The sequence below is a fragment of the Homalodisca vitripennis genome, unplaced genomic scaffold, assembly GCF_021130785.1.
Source record: "Homalodisca vitripennis isolate AUS2020 unplaced genomic scaffold, UT_GWSS_2.1 ScUCBcl_4006;HRSCAF=9886, whole genome shotgun sequence".
NCBI lineage: Eukaryota > Metazoa > Arthropoda > Insecta > Hemiptera > Cicadellidae > Homalodisca > Homalodisca vitripennis.
The window spans coordinates 23,229-50,269 of NW_025780116.1; the positions used below are offsets into that span (position 1 = coordinate 23,229).

At 35.8% G+C, this 27,041-nt stretch overlaps 1 protein-coding gene across 1 annotated transcript; it reads left to right on the forward strand.

Moving 5' to 3' along the window:
- Positions 1-27,041, forward strand: LOC124372772 (adenosine 3'-phospho 5'-phosphosulfate transporter 2-like). The gene is given in 9 exon segments (XM_046831184.1): positions 1-328; positions 331-375; positions 1,109-1,230; positions 2,832-2,928; positions 6,785-6,950; positions 17,052-17,242; positions 24,445-24,606; positions 24,608-24,624; positions 26,763-27,041. Coding segments are annotated over 9 exon segments (1,086 nt in total). The 5' UTR covers positions 1-196; the 3' UTR covers positions 26,917-27,041.

The following is a 27,041-nucleotide window of genomic DNA, read 5'->3' on the forward strand; positions in this document are numbered from 1 at the left end:
TTAACCTCGAAATTATTTATTTGAGTGTGTTGACGTTGGAGATATCTAATGTATAAGTGCTTCTTTATAGTTAGAATAAAAATGTTATGTTTGCTAGAAAGGCACTTGTTATCAAGGTTGTGAAGTAACAATATCTTCACATTTATTTGTTAACCTAGTTGTTTTGTCCAATTGATAGCAACAAAAATAGACTATAATGGATGTGAAAATTGGTATCGAAAACGACAGTAGAAATATTAAAAGTAATCGAAGAAATTCTGAAAAAGCTTTGCACGTATTATACTATGATATAAGTGATTACAGTAGTACTAATCAGTTTCTAATCTGTTGTGCTGGTGTGTGCTAATATTTTATCTTATATATGGTTACTTGCAGGTAAGAAGGCATGTTGAATTGAACTTGATAAAATCTTCTAGTTTTACACACAAAAATAATTTTTGTTGTTACATTACAGCTATGCTATGTCTTACATAGTGTAGTTTAGATTTCATGTAATCTGTTAGCCTATACAACAATGTCTTGTGACAATAGATTAGATACAGTTGTGATCAGGCTGCCACAAATTTAATTTAACTTTTTGCAGTATTACTCCAACCATGGATCAGTAAACTCTAAAACCAATTCAATTGTCTGAAAATCTGTTATCAGCCAGCTGCTTGTGAGTGCTGGCTTCAACATCCACTTGAGAAATTTCCATACTGACCACAAAGGGATGTTTCACTTCATAGGATAGGCCATTGATTGTATCTAAAGAAGAGTAGATGCTAAACCCTCTGTTATGCTATATAGGAGTTTTGTAGACTTTCGTCCTAATAGGCCTAACCTAAATTAAATATTTTGAGGTAAGCACACACAAAAGCTAGGGCTACACATTCATGAGCATACCTGTTAAGCTGGTTTTAGTGAATTCTAATCTGTGTTATATGAAAATTATCAACAATTTAAACTTTCAGCTGAATACTTTTTGTGTTAGAAACAAAAATATGATACATGAATTAATTAAATATGAATTAGTGTTGTCATAGATATTGAACTAAATACCAGCCAGTTTAAAATTGTGTTTTATAATAGTGTTTTTGTCTATTTGTAAATTATTGTATTTTTACAGGAGCTGATATTTACTGTTGAGGGCTTCAAACCATATGGTTGGTATCTCACCTTAGTTCAATTTGCATTTTACTCTGTCTTCGGATTCGCAGAGTGCGGTCTTAATGGGGACACAAAACGACAGTGAGTATAAATTTATATTCCTAACTATTACAATTCTGAATGTTTTTATATAGTTAACTTTAAGATAAAAGGATTTCTGACACTTTTTCATCATTATATGTTGTAGGAATGGAACACTTGGCAAATGCCCAAAATCCTGATCAACTATCCATCATCAATAGTTACAATCTTAATTATTTTAAACCTTACAAAATTTAAGCTTAGAACTTTAAAATATACCTACTTTTTGACAGCCAGTGGCCAGATAGGGATAGTGCAGGTATAAATTCTGTATCATTGTTGACCTGGTAATATATGCTGTCTCTTCCTCTGTTTGATAAGACTCTCACAAACACAGACCTACAACACATAATGGAAAACAGGTATAATCATTAAATTAAAAGCCTTAGGTGCAGTATCGATTGAAGAGGTAAAAATTGCTGAAAGTAATTTTTTATCATTCTAATTATAAGGCAAAAGTTGATGGTATTAACACATATGATCATTGGATAGATAATGATAGTATTCCAGATCAGGATAATCCCTCAGCCAACTAACATCATAAGCAGGGCCGTATTCTGCTTTGGCAGGCCCTGTCATGTCCAACCACCGCGCCATCTGTTGACACACGGTACCTTCTAATAGACATGTAGCGAGGCCCGGCCCAGGCCCTGGTAAAATTGTCCAAAATAACTGTGCCAAGTACGGACGTGATCATAGATGTTAATCTCAAGAGCATGACCTTTCTCCCCTAACCAGTGCCACAACACCAGGGCAGAAGTTGTAATTTTAGACATTCTGACTTGGAAGAGCTGTGACACATCTAAATAATTCTTGAATTGTAAAAGAAAACAGATTCATGACACGATTTAAAACAACCCAGAAGTGAAAGAGCACTCATCCCAATCATAGTTCAGTCCAGAGGAGGTTATCAGGGCAGTACATTCAATAAACTCTATTTATATCACTATCCCTAAGGGAATTGTGATTGGTTAATAGTAATAAAAATACATTTCATAAGGTGGCAGGATTTAGGCCTAGAAAAAATAAACTCTTCTTCCTCAATATGCCAGATCTAGAGATTGGAGTGTTCTTAAGCCTACTTCTTTATTTTTTCACATTGCAACATTAATATTTATCCTCCATTTAAGGAAAACATTTAGGTTGTGTAACATTTTTAATGAACTCATCATCATTTTTGTGCTCAACTTACAAAAAGCTTCTGTAGGTAATTCTTCACTCAAAAAACTAATCTGTTTTTGATTAATTAAACTAACTTATTACTCTTAGAAAACTAAGATGTAATAATAAAATTAAGAAAATCTCGATTTTATATTAGCTGATGCTGATGCACAAGAAATTGTACAAATTATTTCCAAGTTACGTGTCAACAGTTCTTGATGTACAGCGTATTATAAAATCTGGGTCATGCAAAGAACGCAGAATTGTTGTAAATGCTATTGTGATTGTTTCCTTGCATTCCATTTGGCCCACACATTGTTTGGACCATAACATAATATTCAAATTTTAATAAGCTATTGTGTCTGGGACCTCTTACTGAAATTAAAATGTAATAGGTTTTCTATAAAATGCTCAACGTGCATAATATGATGTGTTTCTAGTATTCCACTCCAGACGTACATGTTGTTGGCTCTGCTCACACTGGGGACCATGGGATTCTCCAACTCGTCATTGGGTTACCTCAACTACCCCACACAGGTAGCGTACCTTACACTACTAGTAAGAGTAGGAACAGATGTACTACTCGTATAGCTGACTGCAGTGAACAGATTAAGATAATACATACAGGGTGTAAAAAATCCCACACGAACTTGATAATTCCTGAACGATTACATGTAAAGCAATAAAACTTGGTACTTCATTACTGCACCTATAAAGCTACTTTATGAAGTAACTACCATTTTTTTGGCATGTCAAGGAGGATGGCCCGCTAGGGGTCAAAATAAAATCTTAATGGATCGATTAGTACTTCAAAATTGGTAGAGTACAATGCCGCGAATCTGATCTCAAAAAGCGTTTACTATTTTTTTTAAATACGCTGGCTTAATGTTTGAAACATTTACAATGTACAGTAGGTCCTGTTCTAGATGGTTTAATATTCTTAGCAGTTGTATAATATATTCTTGTAAAAGCAATAGTATGGTATTTTTTCATCTAATTTTATTATAACTTGAAAATTTATCACCATTTTTTCTTTTATAATAGTTTGTCAATCTAAGGGTTTTGTTTTGTTTCTAGAGTCAGTAAATGAGGGGATTTTATTTAAAAAGAAAAGATTGAGGTCTTCCTTCGAGGTAGGTTTGAGGTTTGAGTTTTGTTTTTTTTGCAACAAATTTTAATTAATTTTGCAAGTAATTTTTGGGATTTTACTAATTTTATTTATATTAAGTATACAGATTTTAAAAAATAAAATGTATGCATTAATAATTTTACACGCTTCAGTTGTATAGTCTTTATATTTTTTAAATGCTTTTTTGTTCTTAAGAGAATATTAATTTGTTTATCATAAAATTAACCTTTGTTTTAAAATAGTGACCTGAAGTTGTTTAAAAGGCGTTACACATACAAAATATCACTCGTAAGCATTAGATTTTTCAGTTGAACATTTTATTACAATAAACTTTTGTTAATCCGGCACAGTCAGGACTTGAGGCATGCCGAATTATCTAATATGCCGGATTATTGACATATCAGAGAAATAATGTAGACACAGTAAAACATGTTTTTATTATTCAAATATCACCTTCAGGTAGTCCTTGTTAAATAAATAACTTAAGTCATACATTTCAAAATCAAGACACATACATATACATTCATAGAGTAATATAAAAATTAAAATCAATAAAATACCTAATACGTTAAAGAAAATAATTATGTAGGAGTAAAACACTTCTCCTCCAAAGTTAGCCTTAAGAACGAGGCATATCCATACACCTTAAGATTATGAGCGACACTGTTGAATATATGGGGCCAAAGTATTCAAATCCATTCCTTCCCATCTCTAATCTAGGCACCTCGAGCTAGGCGTCTTGCTGAGTGTGACAGTCCCTAATCTCAATAGAGGTCAGCATCATCCTCCAATCAGCAACGTCTTGTGAACAAGGCAAGCCATCTGAAGCCTGAAAATGCTCTTTAATGGAAGGACCCTATCTGCACCATGATACTGACTGATGTGATAAAATTTTCTCAGGCCGTACCTTTTAGCTGAGTTCTTTACCTATCAATTAACACCATGATCGTAAGGGACAATCTTCCTCCAAAAGCAGGAAGAGCATAAAAATAACTGGAATAACCACAGCTTTTACAATTTTAAGTTTTGTTTTCTCCTTCAGTAACCCCTTAAATATAAACTAAACCCTCAACCTATTCATTACACCATGATTGGTATTTTGAACATGGCTCAAGAAGTTTAACTGTTTATCAAAAGTCACACCAAGGATTTTTGCTGTCTGACACCTTCAAAGGAACACCTTCCCAAAGAAACCCTGAAAGGTCTATTACTAAAAGAGATTGCATTTGAAGAAGGGTAAAAATTAACAAGTGGACACTTTGTTGGATTCAACTGAAGCCCATGATCGTCACCCCAGAGCTTAATTTTTTAACAAATCATCATTAACCCGCTGCATTGCCAAGGCATACTGTAATGGAGAATATGTAAACACAAGCTGAGTGTCATTATTGTAGGAGTAAGGGAACTATATGATAGCTCAAGATTAAAATTCGCAATATACAACAGAAACATAATAGGACCCAAGTAGCTACCCTGAGGAACACCTGACTCTTTGAAAGCAATTTCCGAAAGATGATCATTCAGCCTGGTTATCTGGGTTCTTTCAATCATAAGAGCGAAACCACCTTGATGAAACCTCATCAAAGCTGTAGTAATGAAGCTTACCTAAAAAAGTAACAAAATTCATTGAGTTGAATGCATGTGAAAAATCAAGTGCTGCTAGAGCACTACAGAAATTCTTATCCTTAGCGGAATAGTTGGTTCGCCAAGCTTAGTGGAGCAAATGTCGTGCTGAAACCCTTCCTGAAACCAGAATGACTATCGGGCAGAACATTGGTTTATTCTAGAAGGAAACCAACTGATTTGTCTCAATCCTCTCCAATACCTTGGACATCGTGCCTTCATCAAAATTCATCAGATATGATGCCTAGCCTCTTCTTTATATGCATCTAAATGCTGCACTATGTCCACCACATGTGTATTAATAATGATTGATGTTTTGCGCGTTGTTCAAAAAATGTTATTTTTTTAAAAGGCAAGCTGAACTGTAGGATGCAGCATTAATCAAATTTTATTGTACTATGAAAAAATTGCATATTTTGGATGGAATATTTCCTTATTAAGTACATAGGCACAGTAAGGTAAGGAACTTCTGTTGTACCATTACTATGCAACATTTAAAGCCCTACTCATGTAGATTTATTATCAAGTACAATCCGTTTGACAGGTAATCAAGTAGCCTGTCCCTGTGGTTAAATGTTTTTATTGTTATATGACAATAATGACCAATTCATTTTGTTTCTAACATTATAACCAAGCTTACTTTTTAATTTTGTTTTAACTAATAAACTGTTAAAATTCTGTAGTCTTTTAGTATAACAAGTAATTGACTATAACATTGGAGAGTGTGAACTGTCTTAACCTTTATTTTCACTAATCGCTAATGTGATAAATCGAATCAATCATATGACAATTAATCATGTGTCATATACATGTGCCAAAAGTTTTTTAATTTAATTTAACCTTGGTACTGGTAATCAACATTATAATGTCAATCTGACATGCACCTGTTTTGACAGTTCATATAGTACGTAAGTCAACACTATTTATATACCATTTCAAACAGATAGAATTGCTGATTTCAATGGTGAAATTTGTTTTGCTGTTTTGGCAACATTGATATCACAATGATGTCATAAACTTGCCAGAACGATCGCCTTCATCTACCCATTTTGAAGCAGGTGTCTGTTTTGGTTTTTGGATTTAGTTACAAAAGGTATTTATTTAGTATCGAAATTAGCCTTTTCCATGATTTAGTTATGCATAAAACAATTCCTAAATTTGTTAATTATTGTTTCAAAATAGATTTACTCATATACCAATAACAACTGGATAAATACAAAAAATTAACTGTTACGGTGTAGGCCTACGTGATAACCCGGAATTTCGGAAAAACCACATTTTTTATAATTGCTAGCTTAGTTATAAATCAATTAAGAGAAGGTGGCGTATACAGAAATTTATTTTGGGGGATCCTGAGACATGGGTTGTTTAGGATGTATAAAACAATCTCCAAAAATAGGAGCTCAGAAATATTTAGCGGGGAAATTGTTAAGCTTTAAGATCTCATGTTCTAGCTTGATAAAAACTACTGAGTGTGATTTTAAACGTTTGTCTTCCAAAATTTCAAAGGGGGGGGCTGAAGCCCCTTTTTATATACACCTATGATATAGAGTGTTAAAGGACATAATAATCAACTAGTTCTATGTAATGGTTCCCTTAGTATCCAGAGAACGTGTTGATGACGTGGGTGTTCGTTCACAGGTGATATTCAAGTGCTGCAAGCTGATCCCGTGTCTGATCGGCTCCATACTGATCCAGCAGAAGAAGTACGGGCTGCTAGACTACGTTGCTGCAGCAGCACTGAGCCTGGGCCTGACTCTGTTCACCCTCGCCGATAGTCAATTGTCACCCAACTTCGATATCATTGGTTTGTCACAAGTTCGTAGATCACAAGCTTCCTCTGCTTTCAGTGTGCTGGGCTTCTGGCAAATGTTGCCCACTGTGTACAGAATGGTGTATAATTGTACTATGTTGAATGTGTAGACAGGGTAAGAATATGTTTGGCTAATGACTTGGATTTAAAATAGCCCTTCTGGCTTAATCGTAAGAAAGGTGGCTGTCATGTTGAAATGTCAAACAGAAAATGCATTATTTTTTGAGTTGTTTAATTTGCACAGCACTGATGGTACAATAACTTTCAATGTTAACATTTCAATATACTTGTAAACTCTCAAATATTTAGACCAATAATGATTAAACTTTTCTGTTAGCCCCCATTCTCGTGTTTTCTTTGTGTTCTTTAATCCTTATGTTTAATGGGTTTTTTGTTTTGCCTATGTATTTCCTATTGCAACTACATTTTATAATGTAAAACACAGTTTTTGAAATCCTGTGTGCTATTTTTTTGGTTTTGTTTTTTTTAGATACGGATGTCCTTAAGACTACTGTTTTTCGAAAGAAAACACACACAGGAAAATATTTAAATTATCAATCCAATCATCAAAAATATGTCAAAGAAGGAGTGGCCTACTCGTAATTTAGTGCAAAGAGCTTATGCTCAGATAATGATGGATTAAAAGAAGAATTTAAGAAAGTTGAATTGGATCTTAGACACAATGGATACCCTGAATCAGTAATAAATAATTGCAATCAAATCATAAGAATAATTCCTGAGTCAGTAAATCAGAATAGTGACAAATTTGCATTTATATCAATTCCTTATGTGCAGGAATTATCGGATTAGAAGAGTAGGTAGAAAGTATAAGATTAGAACCGCGTTTAAAACTCACAATACTCTTGGGCAAAGTCTCGTAAAAACAAAATTAAAAATGGCAGACATGATTCTAAAAACTGTGTTTAGGTAATAAAATGTAATTGTAATAAGGAATACATAGGCGAGACAAAAAGACCATTAAACGTAAGGATTAAAGAACAGAAGAAAGGGGCTAACAAGTCAAAAATTGCTAATCATTGTTGGTCTGAAGACCATTGTATGAATTGTGATGAAGCCAACATAACACATCAGGAACCTCGTGTCTTTAAAAGGATAATAATCAAGGCATCCTACATTAAATTGGCAGACCAACTAATCAGTCAACTATCAGAAAAAATTAGACCGATTTGGTTGCCAATTCTGAAAATGAACTAAAAAGAAAACAAAAAATATCAAACAGATAAAATATTTGTAATAAACCAATGTAGAATCACAGTATGGTTTTAAGAAGTTCATCTAACATGAACCAATAATAAAAGGCATACTTTTAAAAATGAAAATTTATTAAATTAAACATCTATTCCTTTTTTGTGTACTTTATTTACACCGTTTTGTTCAGAATAACATTTTCTACAAGTTTTATTAATAATTTTGATCTTTTCATTGGTGAAATAACAAAGTTATTGTTGCCCAAAAATGAAAAAATGTGTTTTTCTCTCATTTTTTTGGATTTGACACTGATTTCTCAAAAACTACTCAACTTACAATTCTGGGATCTGTTTATTCAATTTCTTAGGTCAAAAATCATAAGAAACTATTGAATTCGCCTCTAAATCTACCTTAACAGAAATTACCAGGGTGAAATTTTGTCCTAGTTGTAACTCGCTAACAAAGCATTTCCAAAACCATGTTTATTTAAACTTTTTTTATTATTTTTCATGTAGAATGAGCTCCCAAAGTCTCTGCATATCTTCGTGAATCACCCTGTATAGTATATATGTACATATGTGTGTAACATTACATTTATTTTTGATTATAATTTATTTAAAACAGGACATATGGTTTAATGTTTAGGTTCCATAACTGTATCTTCTATAGAGCCAAGCTATTTCAATTTGTTTCTAAAACCAGCAAAACAATAAAAAAAAGGAATTCCTAGGTGCTAAAATGCCATAAAAATTAGCATACCAGTGTATTAATGAGAAGATTTTATAAAGCATGGTTATAAATGCTAGGTAAAAGAAGTAACAAAACATCTAATGGTATTCATTAGAATGGTGCTATTGATTGGGTTGCCCTCCTTTCATTGTGTTACTTCATTTAATATAAAACCTCCTAAATGTTAAAGATTTTGATATAAAATGATTACTGTAATTTGAGTGAATCCTTTTATTTATAATAAAATACCATTTTTCTTTTCCAAAATGTTATCATAATTCAGTGCTGTTGGCGTTGTTTTTTATTTTTTTTTTTACATTTTATCGAAAGGTTTTGAAATCAAGAAAGGTGTATGTAAGAAAACTTGGATTATCTATGACCAGATTCTTCTTTCAATATCCTAAAAATATTTATCTCCGTTATCAAATGATTTGGTTCAGTCAAATAATGATGAGGTCTCAAATGATGATGATGAGTCAAATGATCAGCAAATGAGGTCTCTTGCTTCACAACAATGTCCAGTCCATAAATGCTGTGTTGTGCATATTGCCTTGCTTAAGTTCAGTTCCTAGCAACCATGCACTGGATCCCAGTGAATTTTTCTTGTTTCCAGATTTTAACACGTTCGCTACCGAGCGTCACGTATGTGTGACGCATGGGTGTTTCTAGTGAACCAAATACGAAACGTGTAGTTTCACTACAGGCCAGTGCAAAAGTAAACTACCATAACCTCAGACTGAAACTCTTTTTTTGTTAAAACTCATTTATATTTCAAATTTATGTCAATTAAAAAATGCTTAATTTACTATATTAACCATTTTTTTAGTTCTAAGGTTCTTTTTTTTACGTCACGCATGCGTGACGTCGGGCCACAGCGTTGTGATAATCTGCTGCAGACCGACCGTCACATATGTGTGACTGTCAAGAAAAATGTGTATTTAGAAAATCTATTACACATCTATATTGCCATCTTTATTTTATTTTTGTTGTTGTTTGAATAAAAACGATATTGTACAAAAAAACTTGTGTTTATTTTACAAACTACATATATAGGCTAAATGAGATGAATAAAAAGGAACAAGTTTTTAGTTCTTGATTACTCCTTATGCCAATCTCCAAAACATGGGGCTGCGCAAAGTCCAATTTTGTTGTCACTGTTATCTGTGCAAACTTCACAATAGTAAATCGTTGCCTTCCTCTTCTTCTGAGTCTTGAAGCACTGACGACATCTTACTCTTCGGTCCCCCTTCACGAGTCTGTGCTGTTCATTAGGCCTAGGTCGAACAGGGCGTTGTGGCGTTGGCTGTACTTGAAGGAAGTGTGCTATGATTGTGTTTCTTAAATCCAAATAGGTTATCTTACTTCCCCGGTTCTTGCATAGAATGTACTTGCTATTCCAGAGAGATGCATCAAGGAGGTGGAAAAATATTTTGACATACCAACGAAGTGACTTCCTTGGAGTACTATAATATGAAATCATTTGATCACAGCGATCAATGCCACTCATGTTCTTGTTATATGCAAGTACCATTGAGGGTTTGGTTATGGTTTCACCTCTTTTGTTAATTACTTCTTCTGTTCCGGGTCCATGGCCTGTGGAAATTGTCAAAACATTGCGTTTGTCCTTCCATTTCATAACGGTTACACTTCCTTTTTGGCGACTTATACATTCACCCTTCTTCAGTTTTGCCGTGATGACCTGCTGCGGATTTCCTGCTCGATTTGTTTGTAAAGTACCACAAACATTGGTTTTGCACTGCATCAAGTGCTCTGCAAGGTCCACGCTGTTGTAAAAGTTGTCTAGGAACAATGCATATGTCCCTTACCTATGTAATCCTGCATCAAGCGAGTAACAACTTCAAAGGAATGTCCTTTTACGGGATCTGATATCGTACCTTTGCCTGTGTATATGAGAATATTTAAAATATATCCATCTGGAGTGCAAAGCTCATAAAGCTTAATGCCATATTTGTGGCGCTTGTTTTTGATATATTGTCTAAAAGACAATCTTCCCCGCCACAATACCATGGCCTCATCAAGTGACAGATTCTTCCCAGGACTGTAGGCTCTTGTGAAATTCGTCAAAAGATGCTGCAGTACATTTTTTATTTTATGCAGTTTGTCATCTGCAGAATCAACATTAGGGTTATAAAAACATAAACATCTAAGTATCGCCTCAAACCTATTTCTGGACATGGTTTTACCAAAGATGGGGTGGTCATAAAGCTCACAAGTTGACCAGCAGTGCTTCCATGGAAGGGAAGTGCAAGTTTCCCATCAGTATGGAGAGGCCTAAAAATTTCTTAAATTCCTCTAAATTTACAGGCTTCCACCATCGCATGTTTGAATGCTTGGTAGTAGGAGTTTCCCTGAACAAATAAGGCACGAGTATTTATCCAAGCTACAATTTTCTTTAACAGATCTTCATCAAATATATTTAAAAATATTTCAACAGGATCTGTCGATTGAATGTGTATCTGTTTAGGTAATAAAATGTAATTGTAATAAGGAATACATAGGCGAGACAAAAAGACCATTAAACGTAAGGATTAAAGAACAGAAGAAAGGGGCTAACAAGTCAAAAATTGCTAATCATTGTTGGTCTGAAGACCATTGTATGAATTGTGATGAAGCCAACATAACACATCAGGAACCCTCGTGTCTTTAAAAGGATAATAATCAAGGCATCCTACATTAAATTGGCAGACCAACTAATCAGTCAACTATCAGAAAAAATTAGACCGATTTGGTTGCCAATTCTGAAAATGAAACTAAAAAGAAAACAAAAAATATCAAACAGATAAAATATTTGTAATAAACCAATGTAGAATCACAGTATGGTTTTAAGAAGTTCATCTAACATGAACCAATAATAAAAGGCATACTTTTAAAAATGAAAATTTATTAAATTAAACATCTATTCCTTTTTTTGTGTACTTTATTTACACCGTTTTGTTCAGAATAACATTTTCTACAAGTTTTATTAATAATTTTGATCTTTTCATTGGGTGAAATAACAAAGTTATTGTTGCCCAAAAATGAAAAAATGTGTTTTTCTCTCATTTTTTTGGATTTGACACTGATTTCTCAAAAACTACTCAACTTACAATTCTGGGATCTGTTTATTCAATTTCTTAGGTCAAAAATCATAAGAAACTATTGAATTCGCCTCTAAATCTACCTTAACAGAAATTACCAGGGTGAAATTTTGTCCTAGTTGTAACTCGCTAAACAAAGCATTTCCAAAACCATGTTTATTTAAACTTTTTTTATTATTTTTCATGTAGAATGAGCTCCCAAAGTCTCTGCATATCTTCGTGAATCACCCTGTATAGTATATATGTACATATGTGTGTAACATTACATTTATTTTTGATTATAATTTATTTAAAACAGGACATATGGTTTAATGTTTAGGTTCCATAACTGTATCTTCTATAGAGCCAAGCTATTTCAATTTGTTTCTAAAAACCAGCAAAACAATAAAAAAAAGGAATTCCTAGGTGCTAAAATGCCATAAAAAATTAGCATACCAGTGTATTAATGAGAAGATTTTATAAAGCATGGTTATAAATGCTAGGTAAAAGAAGTAACAAAACATCTAATGGTATTCATTAGAATGGTGCTATTGATTGGGTTGCCCTCCTTTCATTGTGTTACTTCATTTAATATAAAACCTCCTAAATGTTAAAGATTTTGATATAAAATGATTACTGTAATTTGAGTGAATCCTTTTATTTATAATAAAATACCATTTTTCTTTTCCAAAATGTTATCATAATTCAGTGCTGTTGGCGTTGTTTTTTATTTTTTTTTTTTACATTTTATCGAAAGGTTTTGAAATCAAGAAAGGTGTATGTAAGAAAACTTGGATTATCTATGACCAGATTCTTCTTTCAATATCCTAAAAATATTTATCTCCGTTATCAAATGATTTGGTTCAGTCAAATAATGATGAGGTCTCAAATGATGATGATGAGTCAAATGATCAGCAAATGAGGTCTCTTGCTTTCACAACAATGTCCAGTCCATAAATGCTGTGTTGTGCATATTGCCTTGCTTAAGTTCAGTTCCTAGCAACCATGCACTGGATCCCAGTGAATTTTTCTTGTTTCCAGATTTTAACACGTTCGCTACCGAGCGTCACGTATGTGTGACGCATGGGTGTTTCTAGTGAACCAAATACGAAACGTGTAGTTTCACTACAGGCCAGTGCAAAAGTAAACTACCATAACCTCAGACTGAAACTCTTTTTTTGTTAAAACTCATTTATATTTCAAATTTATGTCAATTAAAAAATGCTTAATTTACTATATTAACCATTTTTTTAGTTCTAAGGTTCTTTTTTTACGTCACGCATGCGTGACGTCGGGCCACAGCGTTGTGATAATCTGCTGCAGACCGACCGACCGTCACATATGTGTGACTGTCAAGAAAAATGTGTATTTAGAAAATCTATTACACATCTATATTGCCATCTTTATTTTATTTTTGTTGTTGTTTGAATAAAAACGATATTGTACAAAAAAACTTGTGTTTATTTTACAAACTACATATATAGGCTAAATGAGATGAATAAAAAGGAACAAGTTTTTTAGTTCTTGATTACTCCTTATGCCAATCTCCAAAACATGGGGCTGCGCAAAGTCCAATTTTGTTGTCACTGTTATCTGTGCAAACTTCACAATAGTAAATCGTTGCCTTCCTCTTCTTCTGAGTCTTGAAGCACTGACGACATCTTACTCTTCGGTCCCCCTTCACGAGTCTGTGCTGTTCATTAGGCCTAGGTCGAACAGGGCGTTGTGGCGTTGGCTGTACTTGAAGGAAGTGTGCTATGATTGTGTTTCTTAAATCCAAATAGGTTATCTTACTTCCCCGGTTCTTGCATAGAATGTACTTGCTATTCCAGAGAGATGCATCAAGGAGGTGGAAAAATATTTTGACATACCAACGAAGTGACTTCCTTGGAGTACTATAATATGAAATCATTTGATCACAGCGATCAATGCCACTCATGTTCTTGTTATATGCAAGTACCATTGAGGGTTTGGTTATGGTTTCAACCTCTTTTGTTAATTACTTCTTCTGTTCCGGGTCCATGGGTTGTGGAAATTGTCAAAACATTGCGTTTGTCCTTCCATTTCATAACGGTTACACTTCCTTTTTGGCGACTTATACATTCACCCTTCTTCAGTTTTGCCGTGATGACCTGCTGCGGATTTCCTGCTCGATTTGTTTGTAAAGTACCACAAACATTGGTTTTGCACTGCATCAAGTGCTCTGCAAGGTCCACGCTGTTGTAAAAGTTGTCTAGGAACAATGCATATGTCCCTTACCTATGTAATCCTGCATCAAGCGAGTAACAACTTCAAAGGAATGTCCTTTTACGGGATCTGATATCGTACCTTTGCCTGTGTATACGAGAATATTTAAAATATATCCATCTGGAGTGCAAAGCTCATAAAGCTTAATGCCATATTTGTGGCGCTTGTTTTTGATATATTGTCTAAAAGACAATCTTCCCCCGCCACAATACCATGGCCTCATCAAGTGACAGATTCTTCCCAGGACTGTAGGCTCTTGTGAAATTCGTCAAAAGATGCTGCAGTACATTTTTTATTTTATGCAGTTTGTCATCTGCAGAATCAACATTAGGGTTATAAAAACATAAACATCTAAGTATCGCCTCAAACCTATTTCTGGACATGGTTTTACCAAAGATGGGGTGGTCATAAAGCTCACAAGTTGACCAGCAGTGCTTCATGGAAGGGAAGTGCAAGTTTCCCATCAGTATGGAGAGGCCTAAAAATTTCTTAAATTCCTCTAAATTTACAGGCTTCCACCATCGCATGTTTGAATGCTTGGTAGTAGGAGTTCCCTGAACAAATAAGGCACGAGTATTTATCCAAGCTACAATTTTCTTTAACAGATCTTCATCAAATATATTTAAAAATATTTCAACAGGATCTGTCGATTGAATGTGTATCTGTTCTTGCCCAGTAAAATTGTGGACCTGAGGTTCATTCTTTGTGTCAGTCCAAACCTTGTTTACTCTGATAATCATCATGGATGTTTGAAACAACAAACAACACGTTTGGATCATTGGAAATGTTTTCAAGATTCATTACATCATCATGTACTTCTTCGAATTGAACCTCTATGTCATCTGCTAAAGGGCTATTTGGGTTTTGGGCCCAAGTCAACATACATATTTATTGGTTTAAAGTGCTCACCCTCATCACTAGATGAACTTGGAATGTCTGAGTCAGGAACATACTCAGAGGCACCGTCAGAACTAAATAATTCATCACTGTCATCTTCGTCCATCTCACGATCGATTTCGCTCACAGACATAAAAGGTCTCTTCCTTTCACCCATCGCACGATAAAACAAAAAGCAGTTCAGTTTTAACTACAAAAGCACATATAAATCTTCCACTGTTATAGGTTAGACAACACACGAGGATTGGAAATATTACACAGAAAACCAGGTTTGCCAATACGATTCCCAGGTTTGCCAATACGATTCCCGCATAACAAAAATAAAAATCCCACGCTCAGACCATGCGACCAGTATATGTGACGGACATTCCCACTGACCGACATGCAATAATATAGTTGGAAAAGTAGACCGACTGGCAACCAAAAAACATTTAGTAATACAATCCGTGTGTCACAAATACGTGACGTCGGGCTATAGTTTGTGCCCCGAGAGTCACACATGTGTGACGTTGGTCTATGGTATGAATCGGTGCGTCACAAATACGTGACGTCGGTCTATTTTAAAAGTCCAATTTTAGAGTCGGTAGCGAACGTGTTAAACCTCAGCTTCGTGGAAGTAGATTTAAAGATGTGTATAAGCTGTAAATAACTGTAGTTTGAAGACCTGTAGAAAATATTTTTACAAGAGAATACACATTTTCCCGAACAGGATAATCAAGTGTAGGCAATTAGTAAAATAAAGTAGCAATGATGGACAGGGTTCAATGTGAATGTTAAGTTCAGCTCCAGTTCACCTTTCTCTTAGTAGAGCATCTGGAATCTATTGCTGTCACAGACTTGACTCCTGGTGTATAATACTAACAACTATGTCTAATTAGAATAAGATTTAATCTCATTGTTTTAATTAATTTGGTTTGTATTTTATCTGAGCTGAATTGCACTATGGACCTAGAATCAGGTGATTGCTCCCCATTGACCGAGACAATTTAGTAAACCTCATTACCTGAGATCATGTCCATGGTCTGATTGGTTGGCATAGCGTCCCTTGTATGCTACCCGGACACAGTCGTCTAAATGTGACCCCGTGTGTGGAGTTCATCTCTATCTCTCTCGCTTCATTGTCAAGTGCTTGTCTCGTGGAGCTGTTTTACTTGTAATATGTAGCTACACAAGTTATAAATCAAAGAGAGGGATATCTCGAGAACCCTCCTTGTCCCCCATTACATTTTGTGGAGTTCATTTGGTCCTTATCAGTTGTGGATTCCCTTGTAACCACTTGTCCCTTCCCCCTTCCGCAACCTTGATGCCAGTGACTGTTGTTGTGAAGTGTATCTCCTAAGTTGTCTGTGCCTCCAACTGTCCATCTACCTATGGACACCGAGTCGACTCTGTGGAACGCCCACCATGTCTGTTTGCATTTTCTTTCAAGGAAAAATAATATAACTAGTTATTTGTTAATACTCACCCGGATGCATTGTGATTTAAAGTGCATCAGGAATTATGTTTTGTCTGAATAGATCCAAAAAAGTTGGTAGCAAATAAGTTTTTAATTAACTTTTACATAGTTTTGACATCAGAGACACCTAGACTACAAAATATACTGTACTCTAGGTGAAGAGGTATTCTCAGTTGTGCTCCTGATGAGAGAATGAGAACATCTTCACATAGATTACACTATAATTTGTAGTCTAGGAGCCAAATCTGTGACAGTGTTAGATTGCAGATGCTGCTCTTGGAGGAAGATGAACAATAGTTAAATTCAACATTTACAGATTATTAAAATATGAATATATAGAAAAGGAAATGTGCTTGATGTGTCTAACATTATTATTATGTACATCATCATTGCAAAACATTTATACATCCTTCCTCCCCGAAGATTAACATCTATAAATCAGTTTATCATCTGATCTGATTCTTATGTCTTGCTGTCCAGGTGTGGTGATGATCTCGTGTGCTCTGGTGTGTGATGCTGTCATCGGCAATGTCCAAGAGAAGTCCATGAGAGCTCACGGGGCCTCCAACACCGAGGTGGTGCTTTACTCCTACTCCATAGGGTTCGTCTACCTGCTCGTCACTATGGTGCTGACAGGAGCACTCTGGCCAGGCCTCTCCTACTGCTCTAAGGTCAGTTGTGGCACAAGCAAAATATTCCATAGGGTTCGTCTATCTGCTCGTCAATATGGTGCCGACAGGAGCACTCTGGCCAGGCCTCTCCTACTGCTCTCAGGTCAGTTGTAGCACAAGCGAAATATTCCATAGGGTTTGTCTACCTGCTGGATACCGTGGTGCTAATAGGAACATTCCAGCCAGGCCTCTCCTTGTGCTCTCAGATCAGTTGTGGCACAAGCGAAATATTCCACAAGGTTTGTCTACCTGCTCATCGCCATGGTGCTGACAGGAGCACTCTGGTCAGGCCTATCCTACTGTTCTCAGGTCAGTTGTGGCACCAGCCACAAAATATTCCATAAGCTTTGTCTACCCGCTCAACACCATGGTTCTGAGAAATAATCAGTTACTGAAAGCTCTTCATCGACATAACCCAGACTTTGGCCACAAAATGAATGTGAGAATTCAATATCATGATAAATTAGCAGATTATTCTGATTAAATTGTTTCTGCTGTTACAGTATTAGCCAAAATAAACAGTACTAAAATGGTAATATTGTATTATGGTAAACACAGTAACATTACATATAGATTTTACCAATAAATACAAGTGAAAAAAAGCAAAATCGATTAAACTTGGGTATTACCATGTTCAATATGACCCCTGTTTAGTTTTAGGCAACACTCGTACCGTTCTTGTAGGTTTTGCATCATTTTTATGAATAGGAGTTGTTCCATTCTCCTAATACACATGGTTATTTTTTATTTGAGTGGAACGATGGTAGATGGTGGGTTTTTTTTTTCAAGATTGCCCAGACGTAGGCCGGTGCTATAAGATCGGGGGAGTGGGCTGGGTAAGGAAAGTTTGTTCTAAGGGAGATGAGACGGTTGCCAAAGGTTTGTTGGAAGAAAGCAATGTTGTTAACGGCAGTGTGACTGGTTGCATCATCTTGCTGGACCACTGTGAATTTAACGGCAGGTTTCATGCACGACAAAATCTCCTGAGGTCTCTCACCAAACGATTAAGAATGGCCCTATATCGATACTGATTTATGGTGAGTCTCCCCATTGTTACCTTCAAAAAAGTATAGTTCCACTATACCCCTCCCAGACACTTGTTTCCCGTGGGGGACTGGCATCCTCATCGGCATCAGCCACTGTCCCAGATGGGATCGTGGGTGATGTACCATCCTCGTCTTGTGCTGCAACTTCTAAGGGAGTGGCAGGGCAAGGGGAGGAAGCCACCTTCCCTTATCACTATTCCAGTGACAAGGGTAGAAAACCTTTCCCACCTCTTGGCTTGGCCCTGAAATTGAGAGCAGTTACCCTTCCTTTCCTGATGTTCCCACCCCTACTTTACCAACAACCCCAGACTAAGGTGTTATGCGACCCGTGCTGAGAGTCTCGTGGCACTGGGGGTATATTCAGTGTCTTCAACGGAGCCTTCTGGGAACCAGGGGACACCCAGTCGTAATTACCCTTATCTTCCTAATCGGGTCACTGGGAAGATGGACTGCAAACACCCGGTTCTCATGGGAACAGAATGGAGAACGAAAAAGAAAATAAAAACAAAACTGAAACACAAGAGGTAAGCTAAACTCAACCAGAAGAGCTACCGATTGAGTAATTAAGAGTGTCTGAGATGACCCCAATGGAGGAAGACAGACTTCTCTTGTCAGAAGGCGAAGTTCGGCCGGAAGAGCCAAAAACTCCTGACTCAGCTGATTCAGTTTCAGTACTGTTTATTACGGCTAATACTGTATTTATTCTTCTGAGTGTGTATCAGGGTTTCGGAAATACCAACTGTTCTCATGGATTCCACAAATCTTTTTCTACAAATCTGCAATAAATATAATTTTTATTTCATATATAAAGTTTTATATACCAATGTTTTTTGTAAAACAATGTGAAAAAATACTATGTAAGAAAAAGACAATGAATACACTTATATTTTTAATATCAATGAAACTGTCTCTTTTACACAAACAATCAAATGTTTCAAAAATTATTAAAATTTGAATGTATAGGAATGTTATTGAATTATTTTATTTACACCAAATTCAGAATAGCCAATTTGTTGAAAATTATGTCCTGAATACAGAAATACATAATTTTAGGGAGTTGTTCTAGTAAAATTAAAATGTTTTTGTATTGAAAATTAAAAAGACCAATTTTCATCTTGTTAAATAATATAACAATCATTTTTTTTTTCATTCAAGTAACATGTAATTATTTTGGTTAATGTGCATAGAATCAAATTATGTAATTATGAAATTTTAAAATTATACCTATACTATTTACGGGTTGAAAATTGTTACTTCGATTGAAGAAATTAAGCCTAAAAACTCGTCAAAGTCTACACATGTTAGTGAAATAGTACATCTGTACCAAATGTAAAATAGCCTACTTGTAGCAAATGTTATCCTGAATACAGATATACAGGGTGTCAATTAAGTCTGGAACCTCTTTTTTAATTTTTGAACCACAATAGAAAGAAATACCAAAGTTCACATGTGCTTACTGGTGATAGTAACGCACACATCTACCCAATTACCGACCAGATAATCCCTTTGGGGGACGGTCCACAAGGAGTCAGACAAAATTCTTAAATAGCAGCATAGGTCAAGTTTGGTATCAAATTAAAGATCTTACTTAGCAGAGTACAATGCCGCAAACCGGACTTCAAAAGGTGGATTCATTCAGTAGTTATAGCTATTTGAATTTTAAAACAATTGAACATTGTAAATTATTAAGTATTACAAGTAAACACCAATTTTTAAGTACCTGTGATCAAAGTAAGTGTTCAAAATGTTCCCCTCCCATCAAACTTGACCTATGCTGCTATTTAAGAATTTTGTCTGACTCCTTGTGGACTGTCCCCCAAAGGGATTATTCGGTCGGTAATTGGGCAGATGTATGCGTTACTATCACCAGTAAGCACGTGTGAACTTTGGTATTTTTTTATATTGTGGTTTAAAAATTAAAAAAGAGGTTCCAGACTTAATTGACACCCTGTATACATTTTTATAAGGTAAATCTTTTGGGACCACATTTTCGTCTCACATGAAAACACAATTGTTGAAAAAGACGCAAACAGCCATCCTGTACATAGTATTAGAATTCCAAAGACTACTATATACGAAAATCAACTCACAGGCTTCCAATTGGTATAACTTATAACTTCATATAATATCAAATAGTAACAGTAGAACTATTTCAACCGGACCATGTTGGCCGTTGCTATTTGTATTGGTGGTGGTTATAAAATGGTGAACCTGACACAAATTGCGACAGCCAAAGATATTTATTCAGTCACAATTGCTAATGGTGTGGTTGAGTACGTCCAAAATACAACTTTAGATATTTCTTTTTAACCCTACAACACTACGGAGTCGTGATCATGAAGCATAAGAGCACTGCCTAAATGCTGGAATTGTGTGCATGCATTGGCGAGAATTGTCATTGCACCACCATTATTAAAACATCAATTGATATGTTTAGCATATTAAATTAAGAAAAGAAGTTTTTTTTACATATATATAAAACATTGAAAACATTTTTCTAAATATTGTTATATTGGCATTCCTGCAAAATCATTCGACATACATCTAAACTCAGAAAGAACATGAGTAAATAGTGTAATATATATCTTTTAATTTTTAATTTGATGCAATTATCCATATATATATATACTGTTATATATCATTTTGTTCACTATTACATTCTAAATCTTTTGTACATATTAAATTTTTAATTCTTTGACATTTGCGTTCATGGGCTAAAACAAAAAAGTTAATAAATCTCTCCATTTTACTTTTTTCAAGGCTATATATGACGCAAATTAAAAGAGTTAATAATATTTTTTTTACAAACATAATTTAGTTCTTTCTTTGAAAAAGAACATAAAAATTCATATTATAATAAATATTAACATATTTTTCCAAAAAACTAATTGCTGTTTTTTTAGTTAATTGAATACTCCTGGTGTAGACCGTTCCCAAATACTTAAAACTACTATAAACAGTTCTTGTGAGTAATGGAACAGACCATAAAACAAATAGAGTCAAGAATGTAGTTTATGTTGGCATATTCCCTTAATTATTATCATATCAATAATCAAGGTACAAATTTATGTTACAGCATCCGGTGATATACATATAGGCCTTGCTCTTCTCCATCTCCGGCTACCTGGGTATACAGATAGTCCTGACACTGGTACAGACCTGTGGTGCCCTGGTGGCAGTTACCGTAACTACTTGTAATAATGAGTATACCTAACTTGTACTGTTACAGCATCCGGTGATATACATATACGCCCTTGCTCATCTTCTCCATCTCCGGCTACCTGGGTATACAGATAGTCCTGACACTGGTACAGGGGGGGGGGACCTGGTGGTGCTCTGGTGGCAGTTACCGTAACTACTTGTAATAATGAATGTACCTAACTTGTACTGTTACAGCATCCGGTGATATACATATACGCCTTGCTCTTCTCCATCTCCGGCTACCTGGGTATACAGATAGTCCTGACACTGGTACAGACCTGTGGTGCTCTGGTGGCAGTTACCGTAACTACTTGTAATAATGAATGTACCTTACTTGTACTGTTACAGCATCCAGTGATATACATATACGCCTTGCTCTTCTCCATCTCCGGCTACCTGGGTATACAGATAGTCCTGACACTGGTACAGACCTGTGGTGCTCTGGTGGCAGTTACCGTAAACTACTTGTAATAATGAATGTACCTAACTTGTACTGTTACAGCATCCGGTGATATACATATACGCCTTGCTCTTCTCCAACTCCGACTACCTGGGTATACAGATAGTCCTGACACTAGTACAGACCTGTGGTGCTCTGGTGGCAGTTACCGTAACTACTTGTAATAATGAGTATACCTAACTTGTACTGTTACAGCATCCGGTGATATACATATACGCCTTGCTCTTCTCCATCTCCGGCTACCTGGGTATACAGATAGTCCTGACACTGGTACAGACCTGTGGTGCTCTGGTGGCAGTTACCGTAACTACTTGTAATAATGAATGTTCCTTACTTGTACTGTTACAGCATCCAGTGATATACATATACGCCTTGCTTTTCTCCATCTCCGGCTACCTGGGTATACAGATAGTCCTGACACTGGTACAGACCTGTGGTGCTCTGGTGGCAGTTACCGTAACTACTTGTAATAATGAATGTTCCTTACTTGTACTGTTACAGCATCCAGTGATATACATATACGCCTTGCTTTTCTCCATCTCCGGCTACCTGGGTATACAGATAGTCCTGACACTGGTACAGACCTGTGGTGCTCTGGTGGCAGTTACTGTAACTACTTGTAATAATGAATGTTCCTTACTTGTACTGTTACAGCATCCAGTGATATACATATACGCCTTGCTTTTCTCCATCTCCGGCTACCTGGGTATACAGATAGTCCTGACACTGGTACAGACCTGTGGTGCTCTGGTGGCAGTTACCGTAACTACTTGTAATAATGAATGTTCCTTACTTGTACTGTTACAGCATCCGGTGATATACATATACGCCTTGCTCTTCTCCAACTCCGGCTACCTGGGTATACAGATAGTCCTGACACTGGTACAGACCTGTGGTGCTCTGGTGGCAGTTACCGTAACTACTTGTAATAATGAATGTACCTAACTTGTACTGTTACAGCATCCGTGATATACATATACGCCTTGCTCTTCTCCATCTCCGGCTACCTGGGTATACAGATAGTCCTGACACTGGTACAGACCTGTGGTGCTCTGGTGGCAGTTACCGTAACTACTTGTAATAATGAATATACCTAACTTGTACTGTTACAGCATCCAGTGATATACATATACGCCTTGCTCTTCTCCATCTCCGGCTACCTGGGTATACAGATAGTCCTGACACTGGTACAGACCTGTGGTGCTCTGGTGGCAGTTACCGTAACTACTTGTAATAATGAATGTTCCTTACTTGTACTGTTACAGCATCCGGTGATATACATATACGCCTTGCTCTTCTCCAACTCCGGCTACCTGGGTATACAGATAGTCCTGACACTGGTACAGACCTGTGGTGCTCTGGTGGCAGTTAACCGTAACTACTTGTAATAATGAATGTACCTAACTTGTACTGTTACAGCATCCGGTGATATACATATACGCCTTGCTCTTCTCCATCTCCGGCTACCTGGGTATACAGATAGTCCTTACACTGGTACAGACCTGTGGTGCCCTGGTGGCAGTTACCGTAACTACTTGTAATAATGAGTATACCTAACTTGTACTGTTACAGCATCCGGTGATATACATATACGCCTTGCTCTTCTCCATCTCCGGCTACCTGGGTATACAGATAGTCCTGACACTGGTACAGACCTGTGGTGCTCTGGTGGCAGTTACCGTAACTACTTGTAATAATGAATGTTCCTTACTTGTACTGTTACAGCATCCAGTGATATACATATACGCCTTGCTTTTCTCCATCTCCGGCTACCTGGGTATACAGATAGTCCTGACACTGGTACAGACCTGTGGTGCTCTGGTGGCAGTTACCGTAACTACTTGTAATAATGAATGTTTCCTTACTTGTACTGTTACAGCATCCAGTGATATACATATACGCCTTGCTTTTCTCCATCTCCGGCTACCTGGGTATACAGATAGTCCTGACACTGGTACAGACCTGTGGTGCTCTGGTGGCAGTTACCGTAACTACTTGTAATAATGAATGTTCCTTACTTGTACTGTTACAGCATCCAGTGATATACATATACGCCTTGCTCTTCTCCATCTCCGGCTACCTGGGTATACAGATAGTCCTGACACTGGTACAGACCTGTGGTGCTCTGGTGGCAGTTACCGTAACTACTTGTAATAATGAATGTTCCTTACTTGTACTGTTACAGCATCCGGTGATATACATATACGCCTTGCTCTTCTCCAACTCCGGCTACCTGGGTATACAGATAGTCCTGACACTGGTACAGACCTGTGGTGCTCTGGTGGCAGTTACCGTAACTACTTGTAATAATGAATGTACCTAACTTGTACTGTTACAGCATCCGGTGATATACATATACGCCTTGCTCTTCTCCATCTCCGGCTACCTGGGTATACAGATAGTCCTGACACTGGTACAGACCTGTGGTGCTCTGGTGGCAGTTACCGTAACTACTTGTAATAATTAATAAGTATACCTAACTTGTACTGTTACAGCATCCAGTGATATACATATACGCCTTGCTCTTCTCCATCTCCGGCTACCTGGGTATACAGATAGTCCTGACACTGGTACAGACCTGTGGTGCTCTGGTGGCAGTTACCGTAACTACTTGCCGTAAGGCTGTTACTATCATTCTCTCGTTCCTCTTCTTCGCCAAAACCCTTCACATTCCAGTAAGTTTGAATATCCTTAACCAGTACAATTTTTAATCTTTTTTGTTATAATCGTACAAGTAGTAGAGAGTCACAACTATCACACTGGTAAGTAGATTGCCTACACCAGTTTTAAAGTTCATCCCCAGGTGTGTAGATCGTATGTGCAGCTGGCAGCTAACTAGCATGGTCTTCGTAAAAGCTACTTTAAGAGTGCTTTATTCAGCTGTAGTGATATGACCTTTAGTTTTTCGTATAAGAACAATGTTAAACCTCATACACTGAACAGTGTTAAAGCCTTTTTTAGACATAGATGAGATTTATTCTCATTTTGGAGATCTTATTAACCCTTAACTTTTTAAATATACCGTCCCAGACTTTTCTACTCTCCATGTTGTCACACACGTCACTATATATCCTCGGAAGTAAAAGAGTTATCATGCATGTAAAACAGTAGTTTTTGGTTGTTGTTTAATTTTATAACGTTTTTTCATATTTAAATTACGTATCACAAAAACTAAAAAACATGTTTGGACACGTATTATTTATATCTTATATCTTCCATAGTTATATAACTTTAAATAAAGCTGTAAAATTGCTTGAAATTAAACATTTATCATAGGACTATAGCCAACTCTGAATAGTCTTAACCCTAGAACTGTTAATCGACAAAATTTTGTCGGTCAATGCCGCTTCTGTGGTGTTAACCGTCAAAATTTTTGTCGGTTAAACATTCCCTCGTATCATTACTTTTTTACAATATACTCCGGTAACGTATCGATATAATTCATGCACCATTGGATTCGGGAAGAAAAAAATGCTAGGGAACAGATGAGTTTTATTCCTCTTTGTATTATGGTTATGACGTTAGCAAGCTTGTCATTTTGAACGTAAAAGAAAACGACAGCAGTTTGTTGTGACTGCCATATTGCCGCTGCCGTTCTGTATCACTTTCGTGCCGAGCTGTTGGATATTTGTAAGTTTTAAATAGTTTTACGCGTGTTTTTAGTGTCGTATTTAATGTGTAGTGTGTTGTTTGATGTAGTAGTAGTGTAAACATATATATTTTAGAATTAAATCAATTTCTATTTACTGAAATATGTTTGAGAAATTACCGGCTTTGTGTAGGCTATGGCAAAATTACTTGGCTAAAATTCATTTCACATGGTTTGTTATTGTTTTCACTTACTAAACGTTATTTATAGCACTCTTTTAGCTCTGAAAGTAACTATTTATTTTTGGTAAATAGATAGTTTTTCACAGTAAAATATATATTTCCTGTAATTTCTTTGGTTATATATAAATACTAACTGTTTTGGGTTATTCTATAATTTTTCCATATATTTAGTTATATTTATAGTTTTCTAACTACATAATATTTCCTATTACTTTATAAACCATAAATTTATAAATTTTGATATAGTACAAACTTTAGAAACGATATTATATTTTGCTGGATGAAAATTTTTTGCAAAATTTTTGCATAATGGCAAAATGCAACTTTTTTTACTTTTCAAAAAACAATTTTATGGTAATTATTTCATTAGTACTGTATATTATAATTTTATTCTAAGCAAGAAAATATGCAATATAACATGTATTCATAGATAAATGTATTAGCAAAACTATTACCAAAGTCTTACGTGTACACCTGATTTTCAGAATTTATGCGCATTGCTGCTTTTTGTTCTATAGCTTTATGATGCTTTCATAAATGTGTATAATGTTTATGTTTTTCTGAAACTAGATAAAATTTGACACAGAATGGCTATCTCACTTTTAAATATATCTCACTATAACTTCATTTGCTAGGTATGGTCCCCCCCAAAATTTAAGAAATATTTTTCGTAAATTTTATATTTGATTAAAAAAAAGTGTTTATTAAAAAATTTTGTATGGTTAATTTTACAATATTAGTATAATTCTACGTTTAATCCTGAACACAAAAATATATACTTTTATTTATAATTGCTTTTATTTTATATTTTTAATTAATTTTTTTTAAAAAACCTTGTGCGAAGCTCCAAAACAGCCCGACACTATAGGATGAAATGACCGTCAGTTCTAGGGTTAAGTAGCGATAGGATTGTAAAACTTTTTAACTATGTACACAGAAGTGTTATGTAAATTTTTAAATGCTTTTATTACACTCCCGACAGATACGTGTGGTCAGGACTCCTGATACTCCTGGGAATCTACCTCAATGTGCTGAGTAAGAACAAGTCTTTGATGCACAACCTGTCAAGGCACGTCTGGCAGATCATTGCCCCTTACCACCACAACCGCCGCACATTCGTAGCGTCCTCCGTCTAAGTCCTGTGATCTCTAGTGATAAGATGTATTGATAGTGTAGATCAGTTGCACAATAATAATAGTGCAAACATACATCCTTGTGCAAATTATGGAATCAAACCAATTCTTTTTAAGAAAGAATACTT